This window comes from Bubalus bubalis, chromosome 20 (assembly GCF_019923935.1).
Source record: "Bubalus bubalis isolate 160015118507 breed Murrah chromosome 20, NDDB_SH_1, whole genome shotgun sequence".
Taxonomy (NCBI): Eukaryota; Metazoa; Chordata; class Mammalia; order Artiodactyla; family Bovidae; genus Bubalus; species Bubalus bubalis.
Window position 1 is genome coordinate 1185628 of NC_059176.1, and position 15842 is coordinate 1201469.

The window sequence follows — 15842 nt, forward strand, 5'->3', positions numbered from 1 at the left end:
CCAAGGTGCAGATGCCCAGCGTCAAGCTGCCCAAGGTGGACATCAAGGCCCCGCAGGTGGACATCAAGGGGCCCAAGCTGGACCTGAAGGGCGCCAAGGCCGAGGTGGCCGCCCCCGACGAGGAGGTGTCGCTGCCCAGCGTGGAGGTGGACACCCAGGCCCCGGGCGCCAAGCTGGAGGGCGACCTGTCCCTGCGGGACAAGGAGGTGGCCGCCAGAGACAGCAAGTTCAAAATGCCCAAGTTCAAGATGCCGTCCTTCGGCGTGTCGGCGCCCAGCAAGGCCGTCGAGGCCGCCGTGGACGTGTCCCTGCCCAAGGCCCAGGCCGAGGTGACCCTGCCCTCGGTGCAGGCCGACGTCAAGCCCAGTGAGGTCCGCGTGGAGCTGCCCTCGGCCGAGCTGGAGGTCAAGGCCGCCGAGGTGGGCGTCAAGCTGCCGGAGGGCCACCTGCCCGAAGCCGAGCTCAAGGAAGGGGCGGCGGGAGTCGGAATCAAGGCCCACCTGCCCAAGGTGCAGATGCCCAGCGTCAAGCTGCCCAAGGTGGACATCAAGGCCCCGCAGGTGGACATCAAGGGGCCCAAGCTGGACCTGAAGGGCGCCAAGGCCGAGGTGGCCGCCCCCGACGAGGAGGTGTCGCTGCCCAGCGTGGAGGTGGACACCCAGGCCCCGGGCGCCAAGCTGGAGGGCGACCTGTCCCTGCGGGACAAGGAGGTGGCCGCCAGAGACAGCAAGTTCAAAATGCCCAAGTTCAAGATGCCGTCCTTCGGCGTGTCGGCGCCCAGCAAGGCCGTCGAGGCCGCCGTGGACGTGTCCCTGCCCAAGGCCCAGGCCGAGGTGACCCTGCCCTCGGTGCAGGCCGACGTCAAGCCCAGTGAGGTCCGCGTGGAGCTGCCCTCGGCCGAGCTGGAGGTCAAGGCCGCCGAGGTGGGCGTCAAGCTGCCGGAGGGCCACCTGCCCGAAGCCGAGCTCAAGGAAGGGGCGGCGGGAGTCGGAATCAAGGCCCACCTGCCCAAGGTGCAGATGCCCAGCGTCAAGCTGCCCAAGGTGGACATCAAGGCCCCGCAGGTGGACATCAAGGGGCCCAAGCTGGACCTGAAGGGCGCCAAGGCCGAGGTGGCCGCCCCCGACGAGGAGGTGTCGCTGCCCAGCGTGGAGGTGGACACCCAGGCCCCGGGCGCCAAGCTGGAGGGCGACCTGTCCCTGCGGGACAAGGAGGTGGCCGCCAGAGACAGCAAGTTCAAAATGCCCAAGTTCAAGATGCCGTCCTTCGGCGTGTCGGCGCCCAGCAAGGCCGTCGAGGCCGCCGTGGACGTGTCCCTGCCCAAGGCCCAGGCCGAGGTGACCCTGCCCTCGGTGCAGGCCGACGTCAAGCCCAGTGAGGTCCGCGTGGAGCTGCCCTCGGCCGAGCTGGAGGTCAAGGCCGCCGAGGTGGGCGTCAAGCTGCCGGAGGGCCACCTGCCCGAAGCCGAGCTCAAGGAAGGGGCGGCGGGAGTCGGAATCAAGGCCCACCTGCCCAAGGTGCAGATGCCCAGCGTCAAGCTGCCCAAGGTGGACATCAAGGCCCCGCAGGTGGACATCAAGGGGCCCAAGCTGGACCTGAAGGGCGCCAAGGCCGAGGTGGCCGCCCCCGACGAGGAGGTGTCGCTGCCCAGCGTGGAGGTGGACACCCAGGCCCCGGGCGCCAAGCTGGAGGGCGACCTGTCCCTGGGGGACAAGGAGGTGGCCGCCAGAGGCCGCACACTGAGAACTGAGGATGATGTTATAATCCATGTCATGAAACCGCATTTTAAGTTTCCAAGGTTGTTTTCTTCACCAGGGAAATCTTTGAGAAGTTCTACACTTGTTGAAGGTGATCCTCACCTTTCTTTGCCCCCAATTGTGTCTGATGTGGATCCCTCGTTGCCGGATATTTCTAGCCATAAACTGTCCCTGCCGTGTCCCCGCGTGGGTTGGACTGGTGCTTCCTCAGGCAGCCTTGATGTCAGCAGTTCTCACGCTGAGTCCTCGTCCGTCTCTCCGGAGGCAGTCACTCTCATCAAGTACCAGATGACTGTTTCTGACGCCCCACATTTCCCTCCAGAAATCCCCTCGTGTTCCCAGGAGGATAGAGAAATTCCTGCCACTTTGCCCCCTGACGAGAGCTTTCCATGCCCAGCTGATGAGAGTCCTGCCAGCCCTGTGGACCCCCTATTTCTTGCATCTTATGGTCGGGTGACTTTTCCTAAGTTTCATCGACCAAAGTTCGGGTTTTCTAGCCCAGAAGCAGCAGATTCTGTGGTGGATGTTCGGGCCGCCGAGCGCCCCCCTTCCCTGTGCCTCCCCAGCAATGCTCAGGGGCTGGACTCTTCCCACAGCCTGCCCTTGGCAGACCGCAGCCAAGGGCACGGGTCTGGGGATGTCTCAGCCGGCCTGCCTCATGGCGAGAGGACGGCCCAGTCACCAGGAGACCCCCTCCAGTTGTCGTGCAGAGCTTCAGGTGTGGACGCCCTAACGGAGAGGAGCACAGCCACTCCGGGGAGCTGGTTCAGGATGCCTGCCCTCCACTTGCCCATCATCCGGCGCCCCGCCAGGGAGAAGGGGATGTCTGGGGCTCCGAGTCCCCCGCCTGCCGCCCATGCATTGGGGGAAGAAGGGCCAGCTCCCATCAAGGCTCAGGGGCCTCTGGGGTCAGAGGTGGAGGTGCCTGAGCCCCTGGAGCCAGCTGAGAAGAGCGTGTCCCATGTGGGCGTGCTAAAGATAAACCTAGACGGCAGAGGCTCAACGCCGCACCCGCCTCCTCCAGGGGCACCCCCTGCGGGCCTGTCCACTTCCGAGGTCAGGGTCCGCCCGGGCGAAGGCTCCCTTCCGCTTCGGATGTCCAGCGGGGCACTTTTGGAAACCGAAGCTCCTCCTGCTGGGCCTGCAGGCCTGGACCTCGCCAGGGGAGAGGGGAGGACGGAGAGGTGGTCCTCCCAACCTGAAGGCCCCGTTAAACTGAAGGTGTCCAGCACTGACGGGCCATCCCAGGTTTCTGTGGTCAGTGTGGGTCAGCCCTGGGAGGGCTCCGTGGTAACTGTCAAACTGCCGAGGCTGAGCATGCCGAGGTTTGCCTTCCCTGACCCCGGATCGGAGGCGGACGTCTTCATCCCTGCCGTGCGGGAGGTGCAGTGCACGGGGAGCAGCCTGGATGACGCCTTGCGCACAGAAAGCGTGGGAGCTTGGGGTGCCAGCATCCTGAAGGCCGGCCCTGGGACCCCTGGGGAGCAGCCTGTGGCCTTTGACCTCTCCCCGGAAGCTTCCAGGGTCCGAGTGCACATTCACGGCGCTCAGGGAGAGGGTACCAGGGTCGGCATACATGGCGGGGTGATGGCAGAGCCAGCCGACCGCTCGGGACCCGAGGCCGTTTCCACCCAGATTGTGCGGGAATCAGAGATACCTACATCCGAGATCCAAACGGCTTCCTACGGATTTTCATTGCTGAAAGTGAAGATCCCTGAGCCCTCCACGCAGGGGAGGGTCCAAGACTCCCGACTGACAGGGGGCTTGCAGGAGGCTTCTGAAGACGCTGCCCCTGGAACAGACCCTGTTTCTGGAGACCTGCAGCCAGACACCGGAGAACCATTTGAAGTGATCTCGTCCGGTGTCAGCGTACCCAGAGGGCCAGCACTCACCACCAACCTGCACTCTAGCCACCCGGGTACGGACAGCTGCTCTGATGAGGAGCCCGCAGAGATCCTCGAATTTCCCCCAGAAGAGGACAGCGAGGAGGCAGCCGCGGGCCTGGCCGAAGGAGACCAGGCTCCAAAAGAGAAGCCAGAAGGTAAGAGGTCTTCCGGTCTGTTCCGGTTTTGGCTTCCCAGCATCGGTTTCTCTTCTTCCTCCGAAGAGACAGGTGCCGACTCCAAAGATGAAGCCCACGGGCCGGCCCCCGCCCAGACCCCGCCTGAGGCAGAGCCTCCCAAGAAACCCGAGAAGGCCGGCTGGTTCCGATTTCCCAAATTAGGGTTCTCCTCCTCCCCGACCAAGAAAAGCAAGACCTTGGAGGAAGAGGCGGCTCCGGCAGAGCAAAAGCTCCAGGAAGAAGCCGCCACCTTCTTTGATGCTCGCGAGAGCTTCTCCCCCGAGGACAGGGAGGAGACGGTCCCAGGCTCTGGGGCCATGGTCACGTCCAGGGCCAGGACGGAGCTCATCCTGCTGGAGCCGGACCCGGGGGCCCTGGACAAGCCTGCGCCCGGGCCCGCTGCCCAGTGAGGACAGAAGGGGAGGCTGTGCCCCGTGCCCCGCATGTGGACGCGAGTCTCCGCCGTGACCCCCAGAGCGGAGGATGAAGCGGAGCCGGCTGCAAGCAGAGGGGCCCCTGCCCCTGGCCCTCCCGAAGCTGCCTCCCAAAGCTTCAGGAGGGTCCCAGGCTCCTGAGGGGCTTTATTAGACACATGTTACTCGAGACCCCTGCCTACAAGCCCCTCGAAGACATGGTTGCTGCTTCCTGGTGAAGGCTGTTTCCCTGTTTCTGGCAGAGTCTGCCACAGTCCAAGAGACCCTCTCCCTGCCCGCTTAGAACCAGCCCACTCTTCACAGGCCGTCTCGCCAAGGCAAGCCTGGGATGCTTTGAGTGATGCTGCCCACGCCGGGCTGGGGGCAGCAGGCCACCGAGGTGGCCTAGGCATCCGTCCATGAGTTCCCACCAGATGTCCGTGGGCGTCCACTTGCCCGCCAGTGCCCTCTCCGGCATGCGTGGCCCCCAGCCCCTCAGTGTGCCTGAAGATGGGACCCACTTGGCTGCTCCCTGGACACCGAACGGGCAATAAATAAAGCGCTGCCGCCTCCCGTTTCGGCTGCGAGGCCTTTTGTTCTGGGTGGCGCCCGTCTCCGCCCCCCACGCGCCCCTGAGCGCTGCTGGGCTGCTCTGCCAGCGGGGTCAGGGCGGCTCCCCCACCCGTCTGTCTGCTCGGGCCCTCCTCCCCGCCTGCAGCCGTGAGAGACCGAGGAGGAAGGTGCGGGCCCGGGGCTCTACTGCGAGGCCAGGGACAGGCTGCCCTGAGCTGGGAGGCCGCCCCAGGCGAGGGCCGTGGGCAGCACAGGGGCGGCCCAGGGGGCAGAGGGCCCCAGCCCGGAGGCTTCGCCGGGTCCTCGGCCGCCACAGCGGCCCGGCTCAGGGCTCCCTGCACCACGGTGGCCGTCCCTGCCAGCCGCCCATGGGAGCAGACTCAGAACAAGGTTAGGGAGCGTCCTACAGCCCTTCAGAGTCACAACTCCTCCCCGTGGCCTTCAGGCGCCCTTTCTGGGCCTGTGGGGGTGCAGCGCTCCATGGGGGGACCTGGAGCCTGGCCCCGTCCCTGCTGCCCGGGGAAGGTTCCTGGAGCCACCTCTTTCTGCTCGGAGAGGGGTAGCTGATCTCAGCACTGAGGGCGGGGCAGGGACGCTGGGGGCCTCTGGGCCCAGAGGGCAGCCCACTCCCCTCCCCCGCCCTCTCTCCCGAGGGAAGTCGCATCTCCCGTGGGGGCCGGCGGGGAAGGGGCCCCCAGTCAGGGATGTGGGGCCCTCTGGAAGCTGGAGTGGGGCTCAGTGGGGACTTGGTCCTGCAGTCCAGGAGGCTACAGGAGCCTCTCCTGGCCCCGGGAGAGAAGACGGGGGAGCCCAGCCCCCCGGGAACACCATAGTGGGGGGCAGCCTGGCTCGTGGGCTCCACACTTCTCTGCACACAGAGTCACATCTGACTTATTGGGGCCGTGGTGCTAGAGGCTCTGGGGAGCCCTCAGCCGCGTCCCACGAGGCCCCTGTCTCATCCCCAGATAAAACCTGGGAAGGAGCCTCCTCCCAAACTCACGGAGCTGCCGGTGGCAGTCAGTTCCTTGCCGGCTGGGTGGCCCCGGGCCCCGTTCCTCGCCAGCTGGAGGCTGCTCTCAGGGCCCTGCCTCGGGCTTGGCTGACGGACAGCTCACAGCACCTTCCTGCATCCTGCAGCGGGGGTCGGCCCCCGGCGAGAGCTGTGAGCCCCCCATGCCACTAACTGCCTGTTCATCCCACCTGTCCCAAGTGAGGTGGCCGGTGCCCCCATCCAGGCAGTGGACCTGTGCACACAAGGGCCTGGATCCAGGGTCCTCAGGGGCAGGCTCTGTCCCCCACACCCCAGAAGGAGCCCCCAGGCCTCTCGAGCCTCATCACTCTGGGTCTCCCGGGGGGCGGAGGGATTCTGCTTTGGAGCAGGCCTCTGCGGCTGACCACCAGACCTACCACATGTGGGGCAGGCCTTGCCCTGGCTATGGGCCCTCACCATCTCCCCATCATGGCCTGGACTGTGGCCAAGTGGCCGGGGGAGCAGAGCGGTCTCGGATTCCGCTGCTCCTGGGGCACAGCTGGGGTGGGGCGGTGAGGGGTGGGCACTGGGGGCAGCAGCTCACGCACAGACCAGCTCCTGGACCCGCTGGATGCCTGGGAGGCCCGCATGGAGCCGTGGCATCCTCTCCCGACCCCCATGGGTCTGGCGGGGTTTGGGGACCATCCTGGCAGGCAAGGACGCTCACATCCTAGCTGTCGGACAGCTGCCCCGCTGGCTCTCTCTGAGATCGTGAGGACTCGGGGCCCAGGGGTGGTGGCTCGGGGTGGACCTGGTGTCCACTCGATGGCTCCCTCAGCTGCCAGGGTCCCTTGGACACTGAACCAGCGCACAGCTCTAGCCTCAGGCAGTCTGGGGCCCTCTGCCTGGGCAGGTGGGCTCTGAAGCCAAGGTCAGAAACCAGGAGACGGTGAGCTGGCTGAGACAGGCCTCTGACCCCCTCTCCTTGCTGAACCTGTCCCCTGATCTGTCCCTGGGTTCCTGTGGGCCCAGAACTGGACACCAGCGAGAGTCAGGGGCTCCCACGGTAGATGCCTGGCCTCGCCTTGGTGTGGCCTCATAGACACAGGCCCCTCGCAGGTATATCGAAGCTGAGCAGAAGTGGGCGTGGCCCCGCAGCAGACACACACAGAGACACAGAGGCACATGCGTTTTCTAGAGGCCCCACTTGTGGACAGGAATGGTGGCTCTGTGGGAGTCAGGGAGGGGCATCCCGGACAGCTCCCTGGAACAGGCGGGGGGTTCAAAGGGGCTAGATTTGGAGAGCAAGTGGTTTGTGTCCGCCCTGCGGTAGGCAGTCCCGCCCCTGACCAGGGCTTGTGCGAGTGAAGCTGCTTGGAGTCCAGGCTGGGGGCCAGGCAAGGCAAGGAGGCTCCAGCCCGCTGCCAGGACCCCGCTGCCAGGAAGGGCCGAACCTCAGCCCTGCCAAACACAGTCCTGGCCCGGGGCCTGTCCGTCCAGGCCCACGGCGTAGCGGGAGCTCCAGTCTCGCTCGAAGAGCTGCCGCAGCTGCTCCTGCACGGTGCTCACCCCCGGCTGGGCGCCAGAGGCCCTCTGGCTGACCACCAGGCCCACACCCGAGGTGCTGCTGAAGTAATCTTCTGACCAGTTGGACGTGCCTGAGGGCAGCGGGCGCAGGAGGCTGGGATGGGGCCGCACGGGTCCCTTTGCTGCCCCACCCAGCCCGGTGGCCCCTGTGGCCGCTGAGGAGTGCAGCCAGCTCTTCACTGGAGGGGTCCCACCCCTGCCCGCCCACAAACTCAGGGCTCAGTGAGCTCTGTGCGGGGATTCCGCACCTGCCTTGTGGGGCCAGCTGACCACAGGGCTGGCTGCCTCCATGGAGAGCCCTGAGCCCTCCCGCATGCAGGCCCCCTGCCTGGGGGACACGAAGTTCGTGCAGACTGGGGTGGCCTCGCGTGGAGCCCTGGAGGATGCGGGCTGCCGCCCGGCTCACCTATGTAGGCCGCCTTCTCCGTAACCATGAACTTGCTGTGGTTCACCCTGCTGAAGGGGATGTTGGAGTGGTTCCCCACGGGCACGATGAAGACTTTCTTGGGAGAACAGAGAGGGTGTGTTGGGGAGCAGACAGGCCGCTGCCCAGCCCGGCTCAGGGACTCATTCTTACCACGTCCATGGACACGTTGGCCGCTGGGTTGCTGAGTGCCTGCAGGGACCGCAGGAAGGGGAACATCCTGGGGTCCGTGTTGAGCCAGCAGCTGACCAGAAGGCGCACGCGTACCCCCCTGCTGAAGGCCGCCACCCGCAGCGCCGTGTCCAGCACTGGCCAGTAGCTGGGGGAGGGGCATGGCAGGTCAGGGTCCTCGGGCCGGCGGAGCCCTGCCAGCCTGCCCCGACAGGGTCCCTACAGGTGAGAAGACAGGACAGCCCCCAGCCGGCCCACCTGGCGGGGTGTCTGAAGCGTGTGGTGGGGAAGTACTCCATCACTGAGGCGTAGAGGAACTCCCGGGCAGCCCCCATGACCGCTAGCAGCGCATCCAAGTCGCGGGTGCGGCCGTGGGGGCAGAGAGCAGGTGGCGACGCCTGTGGGGCCGGGGTGGGGGCGGGTCCCTAAGGGGCCTGAGGTTCTGAGCCGCTTGGTTCCTGGGCCCGAGACCCCACCACACACCCACCCTCCAGCCCCAGGAACTGGGAATAAGGCAGGAGGCACGGCCTGCAGGGGTGGGGCCCTGGGCTGGCCTGACCCTGGAGGAAGCTCCCTGGGGGGCTCGGCCGGACTCCCACCTCTGGGGACGTGTCCCTCCTCTGAGGCCAGGTCTCCACTGCAACCGAGCACTGGGGTAGCTGCCCGTACCCCAGGGAGGTTCCTGGCTGGTAGCTGTGGCCGCCTGCCCCCCAGTTCCCTCCCCTCTCCAGCGGAGGGACAGCATCACGGGTGCTCTGGTCCTACCCGCCCCCCCTACCCTTCCTGCTCCCTGAGTCAGACCCCACCCAGCGATGCGTGTGGAGGTTCCCAGGGCCACAGAGCGTCCCCCGCCACCCAGGCCACCTGTCTCCTATGGATGATGACGGCAGCGTCCTCTGCTGGGGTCACCCCGGGGACCACAGCCGCGGACCTCGCAGATGCCGCGGTCTGCAGGGCAGGCCCAGGGTGGGCGAGACTTGTGGGTGTGGCCGGGCAGAGAGCAGGGGCTCAGAAGGGCCTCAGGGCCTGTCCACCCTTACCGAGAAGTAGACAGTGGTGGGCACCCCGTCAAAGTGATCCCGGAGCGGCTGGAAGCGGTTGATGTGAGAGGAGAAGTTCTGAGGCCAGGGCTTGGGGAGGACGGCCCTGGGTGTCCCCAGCACCCAGTAGGTCTGGAAGGTCTTCTCCAGGTCCTGGGCCAGGCGGCTGCAGTTGTAGATGACGGCACCGAGCTCCTTCACCTGTGGGCACCCGGCAATGCTGCAGGGGCGGGGGGCCCTGTGTGGGGCTGGGCGGACCCCCCCAGATGGGCCAAGGCTGCCCGGCAGGCACGCGCCCCCACTGGGCGGCCAGTCTGCAGCAGCATCGTGGAATCCATGTATGCAGGGGAGCTACAGGGAGGGGAGCCCAGTGGGTCCTTGCTCTTCTTACACATTATGATCCAAGGCCAATACGTGTTCAGTGCCGGAAAACAATAGAAAGCATCAGTGCCCAAAGAAAAACAGCTCGTTCTTCACTGCTAATCGACAACCGCTGCCAGCCTTTTGACTGATGGCTAAAGCGCTGCTTTTCCTGAAAGGGTTCCTGCTTTGTCCACATGGCCCCTTGGACAAGGTGAGCTGACCATGTTTCCAGGCGGGTAAGCGACCTTCTACAGCAGTGCCTTTAGAGTCCTGTAACCCTCCAGTACTCTTGCCTGGAAAATCCCATGGATGGAGGAGCCTGGTGGGCTGCAGTCCATGGGGTCTCTGAGGGTCGGATACAACTGAGCGACTTCACTTTCACTTTTCACTTTCATGCATTGGAGAAGGAAATGGCAACCCACTCCAGTGTTCTTGCCTGGAGAATCCCAGGGACAGGGGGGGCCTGGTGGGCTGCCATCTATGGGGTCGCACAGAGTCGGACACGACTGAAGCGACTTAGCAGCAGCAGCAGCAGCAACCAGCCTCCGGGTGTTTCTACCGCAGGGGCGTTACAGACCTGTCTCCATCCCCCGGGATGACTGCCCACACGGGGACGTCAGGGGTGCCAGGACGGACGAGCTCCAAAGGGCCTCCCTTCCTGGGGCTCGGGGACTCACCTGTGTCAGGGACCGCCAGTCCATGTTGGCACTGCCCACGTAGACGTGCCGTCCATCCACCACCCAGAACTTGGAGTGCAAAACGCCGCCAGTGAGCCTTCCCATGGGCACGTGTCTCACCTGGGCGCCTGATAAGGGTGCAGAGCGGTGGGTGAGCCCTCTTCGTGCTGAGCCCAGTTCCTTCCTCCTCATGGACGGTGTCCTCACCCCCACTTTACAGGTGGGAGAAGGAGGCGTTGGTCGGCCCGGGGTTCCCCCAGGCTCCCAGCCCCTCCCCAGGCAGCCCCAGAGCTCTCACTGGCCCCCGGGCCCAGGATGGCAGGCTCCCACCTCGGCTTTCCAGGACCTGCAGGTCAGTGGAGTTCTTGGCCGGAGTTGGGGTGCTGGTGGCCACGGCCAGGGACACGTTTCTGTCCAGCAGCTGCTGCAGCTTTTGCAGGAGGGCCTCGCCCTGTGAGAGCAGGCCAGGGTGAGAGAGAGACCACCCTATCCCACAAGGAGGGGCCCAGATCTCCCCCGAGGCGGCCCCAACTGCCCACAGCTCAGTCAGACAGACGGGCAGCCTGCTGGTCTTGCTGTGTGCCTGGCCCTGGCACAGCCCGCCGGCTCCGAGTCAGGGGCGAGGGCCACACACCGGCTGGGAAGACGAGTCGTTGACCCCGATGTCGGGCCCCGTGAGGGACCAGTAGAAGGAGGCCACGTGGACGCTCTCTCGGGCGGCGTCCAGCAGCTGCATCCAGGCCTGGGCCAGGGGCTGGGCGGCCGGGCTGCCTGCTGCAGATCGCAGGTCCTGGGGAATGCTCTCCACGAGGACGAGCCTGCAGAGGGGGTGCCGGGTGTGAGTGTAGGAGCAGCCGGCCAGCCTCGCGTCACCTGCTCCATCCCGGTCAGCAAGCGGGAGGCAGAGCCCAGGCCGGATGGGGCAGGGCAGTCCTGACACCAGGAGTGCCCTGGGGGGCCTGCCCGAGTCGGGGGTTGGTGCCAGTCCCCACCCCTACCCAAGCCCAGCGTGCTCCCCTCAGAGCTGTTGGGTCTGGGCTCCTGTGGGTGTGGAGGCCCTTGGAGTCACCAACGCTGACCCAGAAGGAGGGGCTCGGTCAGGGGGTGTGCAGTGTGGTTCTGAGGTTCCAGGACCCTGGGAGGGACGGGAGGGGCGGGGCCTGTGACCCTACCCAAGGCGGGAGGGCTGCGATGGCCACCCAGTCCCGGGTGACAGCCTGTGTTTCCTGCCAAGAGCACTCCTCATCCTGCCCTTACAATGAGGGCCTCCCCTTCCCAGACAACTCCCCCTGCCTCCAGCCCACCCTCCCGGAACCTGCCTCTTCCCGGAGGAGGGGAAGAAGGGCGGTGCTTGTCCCTCTGGGGAGACCCAGGCTGGGAAGGCAGGGGGCGCCTGGGGCAGAGCCTCCTGGGCTTGCCTGCCCGCCGCTGCCCCGTGGAGCCCACAGCTTGCTCACCGGCAGGAGTCCTTTTGCCGATGCCGCCGCCGGGCCTCCCCTCCTCGAGGATCCCAGTCCACACGGGAGCCAAGGCCCCCAGGCCTGGCGGGCCCTTCCTCTAGGCAGCCCTGGCTCCAGGCAGAAGGGGAGGGTCCCAGTCCCAGGAGGCAGGTGAGGGTCACGGCACCCAGGCACAGCAGCACCAGCGTCCCCCGCACCTGCAGCTGGAGGAAGACACCACCCGGGTCCCCGGGGGCCACGCTCTCCTGAGACAGACCACCCCTGCTGCCAGGAGGGGCTGGCCAGGGCAGGCCTGAGGCCACGGCCTGGGGGCTGGACGTGTTCCCGGGTCCTCCAGACAGGTGCCAGCAGCCCCTGGGCGGGGAGTCCTGGCCCCTCGTGGTTCCTTCTGCCCCTGCCGCTCTGGCCCGGGGGTCCTGTGTGGCGGCTCAGCCCCTCCTGCGGGCCCCCAGTCTCGCAGTGCTGACTGCCCTGTCCCGCGGGCCTCAGGGCAGTGTGGAGCCGGGCCATGCCGGGGCCACCCGTGTGCTCAGCAGAGGCCTCAGCCCCTGGGTAGGGTGACTGGCATCACCCGCAGCTCTGGGCCTGGGTGCGGTGACCCCACACTCCTGGGCAGCTGGGCACCGAGGAGGCCACCTCGTGGGGACCCTGCAGACCCCATTCCTGGCCCAGGTGGACCCTCACCCTGGCCTGGCCTGAAGGTGTTGAGTCCATCACCCAGCACTAGTGTGTGTGTGCGTGTGTGCGTGCGTGTGCGTGTGTGTGTGCGTGTGCATGTCTGTGTGTGTGTGCGTCCTGTGTGTGTGTGTCTGTGTGTGTGAGTGTGTGTGCATGTGCATGTCTGTGTGCATGTGGGTGTGTGCGTGCATGTGTGTGCTGTGTGCGCGTGTGTCCTGTACATGTGCGTGTCTGTGTGCATGTGCATGTGCATCCTGTGTGTGTGTGCGTCCGTGTGTGTGCATGTGCGTGTCTGTGTGCGTGTGCATGTCTGTGTGTGTGTGCGTGTGCATGCATGTGCGTGTCTCTGTGTGTGTGCATGTGTCCTGTGTGTGCATGTGCATCCTGTGTGTCCTGTGTGTGTGTGTCTGTGTGTGTGTGCATGTCTGTGTGTGTGTGTGTGCATCCTGTGTGTGTGCTGTGTGTCCTGTGTGTGCGTGTCCGTGTCTGTGTGCGCGTGTCCGTGTCTGTGTGCGTGTGCGTGTCTGTGTGTGTGCGTGTCTGTGTGCATGTGTGTGTCTGTGTGTGTGTCCTGTGTGTGCGTGTGCGTCCGTGTGTGTGCATGTGTGTGTCTGTGTGCATGTGCGTGTGCGTCCTGTGTGTGTGTGTCTGTGTCTGTGTGCGTGTGTGTCCTGTGTGTGCGTGTCTGTGTCTGTGTGCATGTGTGTGTGTCCTGTGTGTGCATGTCTGTGTGTGTGTGCCCGTGCGTCCTGTGTGTGCCCGGGGCGTGTACGGCCTGCTGGTTTCCCTCTCGGTGCCCCCCAGGGCCGTGTGGGCGTCTGAGTCTCAGTTCCTCGTTTCAACCGCAGTGAGTCTGCTGCCATTTCTGCTTTCAGGCTGGGTCCTCTCGATGCTGGTTCATAAATAGCTGCTTCCCTTCCCGGGCTGGGCCCCCCATCCTGGCCCCGTGCTGGCCCCTCCTGGGAGCCGGGCAGTGACCCTGGTCCTGGCTGGGGGCCTGGCACAGAGAGAGGGTTGTTTTTCTGGGGGCTGGGGGCTGAGTAAGGACCCCTTGATGCTGGCGGGGGTCTCTCTCTGCCCCAGAACTCTGCAGCCAGCTGGGGACGGAGGTCTTGTCCCCTCAGAGTGGTCACTCTCACAAGGAGCTGGAAGCCAGGCAGACTGGATCCCGGTTGGAGTTGTTCCCCTCCCCAGAGTAGCCTCAAATGCCACCCCAAGCGGGATGCTCCCCAGCTCTGAGCTGAGGCTGCCCTCCCTCGAGTGCGGGGCGGGATCCACGCACAGAGACGTGGTCCCCCCAACCCCACTCCCCCATGCCCACCACCAACCAACTTCTGAGGCTTCCGTGAGGGGCAGGTGCAGCCCCTCCCTCCTGGCCTTGATGGCGAGTGGCCACTGCCACCTGGGGCCTGGGGCTGGGGTCACGCTGCCCACCTGTGAGCACAGCTCAGCTGGGCACTGGGGCCCAGGGAGCCAGGCTGTCGCACAGGCCCCAGGTTCTGGGGGTGTCCTCCCGCAGGGCCCCCAGCCCGCTTCCATGGGGGAGGGGCAGCCATGGGAGCTGGGCCTGGTGCCGAGGCCTGGCACCCCTCCCCACCAGGAGCCCCTACACCCTGAAGAAGGGAGCTTGGGGGTCTGCCACTCCCCTCCCCGCCCCAGGGAGGGCTCCCCAGACCCTTCACTGATGCTCAGGAGAGGCGATCAGGGTGCAGCCCTGTGCGGGTTCCCGGGCCAGGCTCACGAGAAGGTGGGAGTGCCCTGCCCCCGCAGCTCCACCCGGAGGGTCACCCAGCAGAGACAACTGCCAGGCCACCTACCCCCTTGTGAACTACAAGAGCCTGGGGAGGCCCGCCATCCAGGGGGCTCTGGGGAGCTCGACCCTGAGGACCCCGTGTGTCCAGGGGTGGGACTGGCAGTTGGGAGAGGGTGACCCACCAGCACTGGCATCTCAAGGCTGTGTTGGGCTGGGAGACCCCCGGGGGGCAGCTCCGTGCTCCCCCTGCCCTGTGCTGGGCAGGTCCCAGCTGAAAGGGTGGGACTTGCCACCCTGCAGGGCCCGGGGTGCAGCTGCCCACCCCAGGCTGAGCTCGCAGGGAGAGCCCAGGCCCTGTGGTCCTGGCTGGACAGACCACTGGAGGGAGGGATGATGACCCGCAGGCCCCGCTGGAGCTTCGTGACCCTCTGGGCCCAGGGCTGCCGGCAGCACCGGTCAGGAAGCAGTGGACTAAAGCTCCCCTTCTCAGGGCCCTCGGTCCGGCCCTCCCATCTGGCCTCGCTGGCTCTTACCTCCAAGGGTCCTGCCTTGGTGTTCATCTTGGCTTCACCACAGACACAGGCCCTCAGCTTGCAGGCCATTACCGCGATCACCTCCCACCTGCCTCCTCTCTGCAGCCTGCTGCTTCCCCTTCTGGCCGCTTCCTCTTTGTCCTCTGTACCTCCCTCTGCACCCTTGACAGACATCTGGAGCCGGGTGAGCCAGCTAGAGGGTGGGGCTGAGAACTTTCATGGCCAGAGAAAATCCCTCCCCACCCCCCACCCCCAAGTCACAGGCCGTGCATCCGAGCTAGGTTTGGTGCAAACCTTGTGCTGCTAGTGTTTCGCCTGCTAATGCCGGAGACTTAAGAGACGTGGGTTCGATCCCTGGGTCGGGAAGATCTCCTGGAGAAGGGAATGGCAGCCCACTCCAGTATTCTTGCCTGGAGAATCCTATGGACAGAGGAGCCTGGCAGGCTACAGCCCATGGGTTGCACAGACTTGAACATGACTGAAGTGACTTAGCATGCATGCGTGCATCAAGACTCGAAGAACCAGGTCTTGAGCAACATTGTTTATTTCTCCATAATACTGGCAGCCTAGGGATGGTATTGGCTCTGCAGCCATTGGGAACCAGGCCCCTCCAACTCTCAGTTCCCAATTCCTAGCCTTACCTGGCAGCCTCATGGCCACACAATGATGGCTGGAGCTCAGTCACTGCCTCCTGTTCCCAGCAGAGCAGGATATAAGGGCAGACATCCTGGAAGACATCCTGAAAGTCTCCCAGGGCACTTCCACTCACGTCTCATGATTCAGAACTTAGTCACATGGCTGCATCTAGCTGCAAGGGAGTCTGGGAAATGGAGGCAGCTGGGACCTCCATCCTGGAGAATGCAGGTTGGCCACTCACTGGGATGTCTGAAAAGGCAGGCTGGCTATGGCTTGCTCAGCCTGGGTTCCCAGCACGGGTCTCTGCCTCCTTAGCCCCACCCCTTCTCCCGTCTGCCTGGGACTCTCTGAGGACAGGACCCTTTCCCACTCCTTCATTCAAAGTCCTCTTTGGATGAGGTCTGGGTGTGTGCCCAGGCCCTGCCTGTGAGACCCCAGCAGGACAGGGCTGCAGGGGCCCTGTCCAGGGTGCTGACCTTTGGGTGACCATGGACAGGGTATCGGTTCCCGGGCAGAGTCCTGGGGCCGGCGTGAGTGTGCTGAGAGGTGAAAGGGGAAGATGCCACTGGCTACCCCCAGACCCCTGTGCTTTCTTCTAGACACCCTGTCAGTTCAGCCTGGGGGTCTGCCCTCCTCTCCAGACCACAGCCGAGGTGGCCTCTGCTCCCGGGTAGAGTCACTGGACACCTGAGTCTACTGGCCCGTTTTCCTTCATTAACATCTTCACTTTCCAAGACGGTGCTGG

At 65.3% G+C, this 15842-nt stretch overlaps 2 protein-coding genes across 3 annotated transcripts in view; one reads left to right on the forward strand and one right to left on the reverse strand.

Annotated features, from left to right (window-relative positions):
- LOC102389481 (protein AHNAK2) overlaps positions 1-4806 on the forward strand; it is a gene marked incomplete in the record, with an annotated part of 16773 nt that extends 11967 nt beyond the window's left edge. The window contains 1 exon segment of the mRNA XM_045163817.1: positions 243-4806. Within this exon segment, the coding sequence (XP_045019752.1) occupies positions 243-4229 (3987 nt within the window).
- A 2145-nt stretch (positions 4807-6951) lies between these two features.
- Positions 6952-14619, reverse strand: PLD4 (phospholipase D family member 4). Of its 2 annotated transcripts, none has more exons than XM_044933167.2 (10): positions 14462-14619; positions 11495-11700; positions 10672-10855; positions 10368-10488; positions 10038-10165; positions 8998-9198; positions 8216-8227; positions 7940-8105; positions 7769-7865; positions 6952-7433 (listed from the first exon to the last, which is right to left on the reverse strand). In XM_044933167.2, the coding sequence occupies exons 1-10, from the start codon at positions 14528-14530 to the stop codon at positions 7067-7069; spliced, it is 1551 nt and encodes a 516-aa protein (XP_044789102.2). In that variant the 5' UTR covers positions 14531-14619; the 3' UTR covers positions 6952-7066. The 2 variants fall into 2 exon arrangements, with proteins under 2 accessions (XP_044789102.2, XP_006042746.1); XM_006042684.4 differs by having other exon boundaries at positions 7097-7433; positions 8216-8355.
- Between the last annotated feature and the right edge of the window lie 1223 nt (positions 14620-15842).

Excerpts from the sequence above, each read along its gene's own strand:
- PLD4 (XM_044933167.2), bottom strand. The coding sequence starts at position 14,530 with ATGGCCTGCAAGCTGAGGGCCTGTGTCTGTGGTGAAGCCAAGATGAAC. Across the intron at positions 11,701-14,461 it reads CCAAGGCAGGACCCTTGGAG|CTGCAGGTGCGGGGGACGCT; the intron begins GTAAGAGCCAGC and ends GTCTTCCTCCAG. Across the intron at positions 10,166-10,367 it reads GCAGGTCCTGGAAAGCCGAG|GCGCCCAGGTGAGACACGTG; the intron begins GTGGGAGCCTGC and ends CACCCTTATCAG.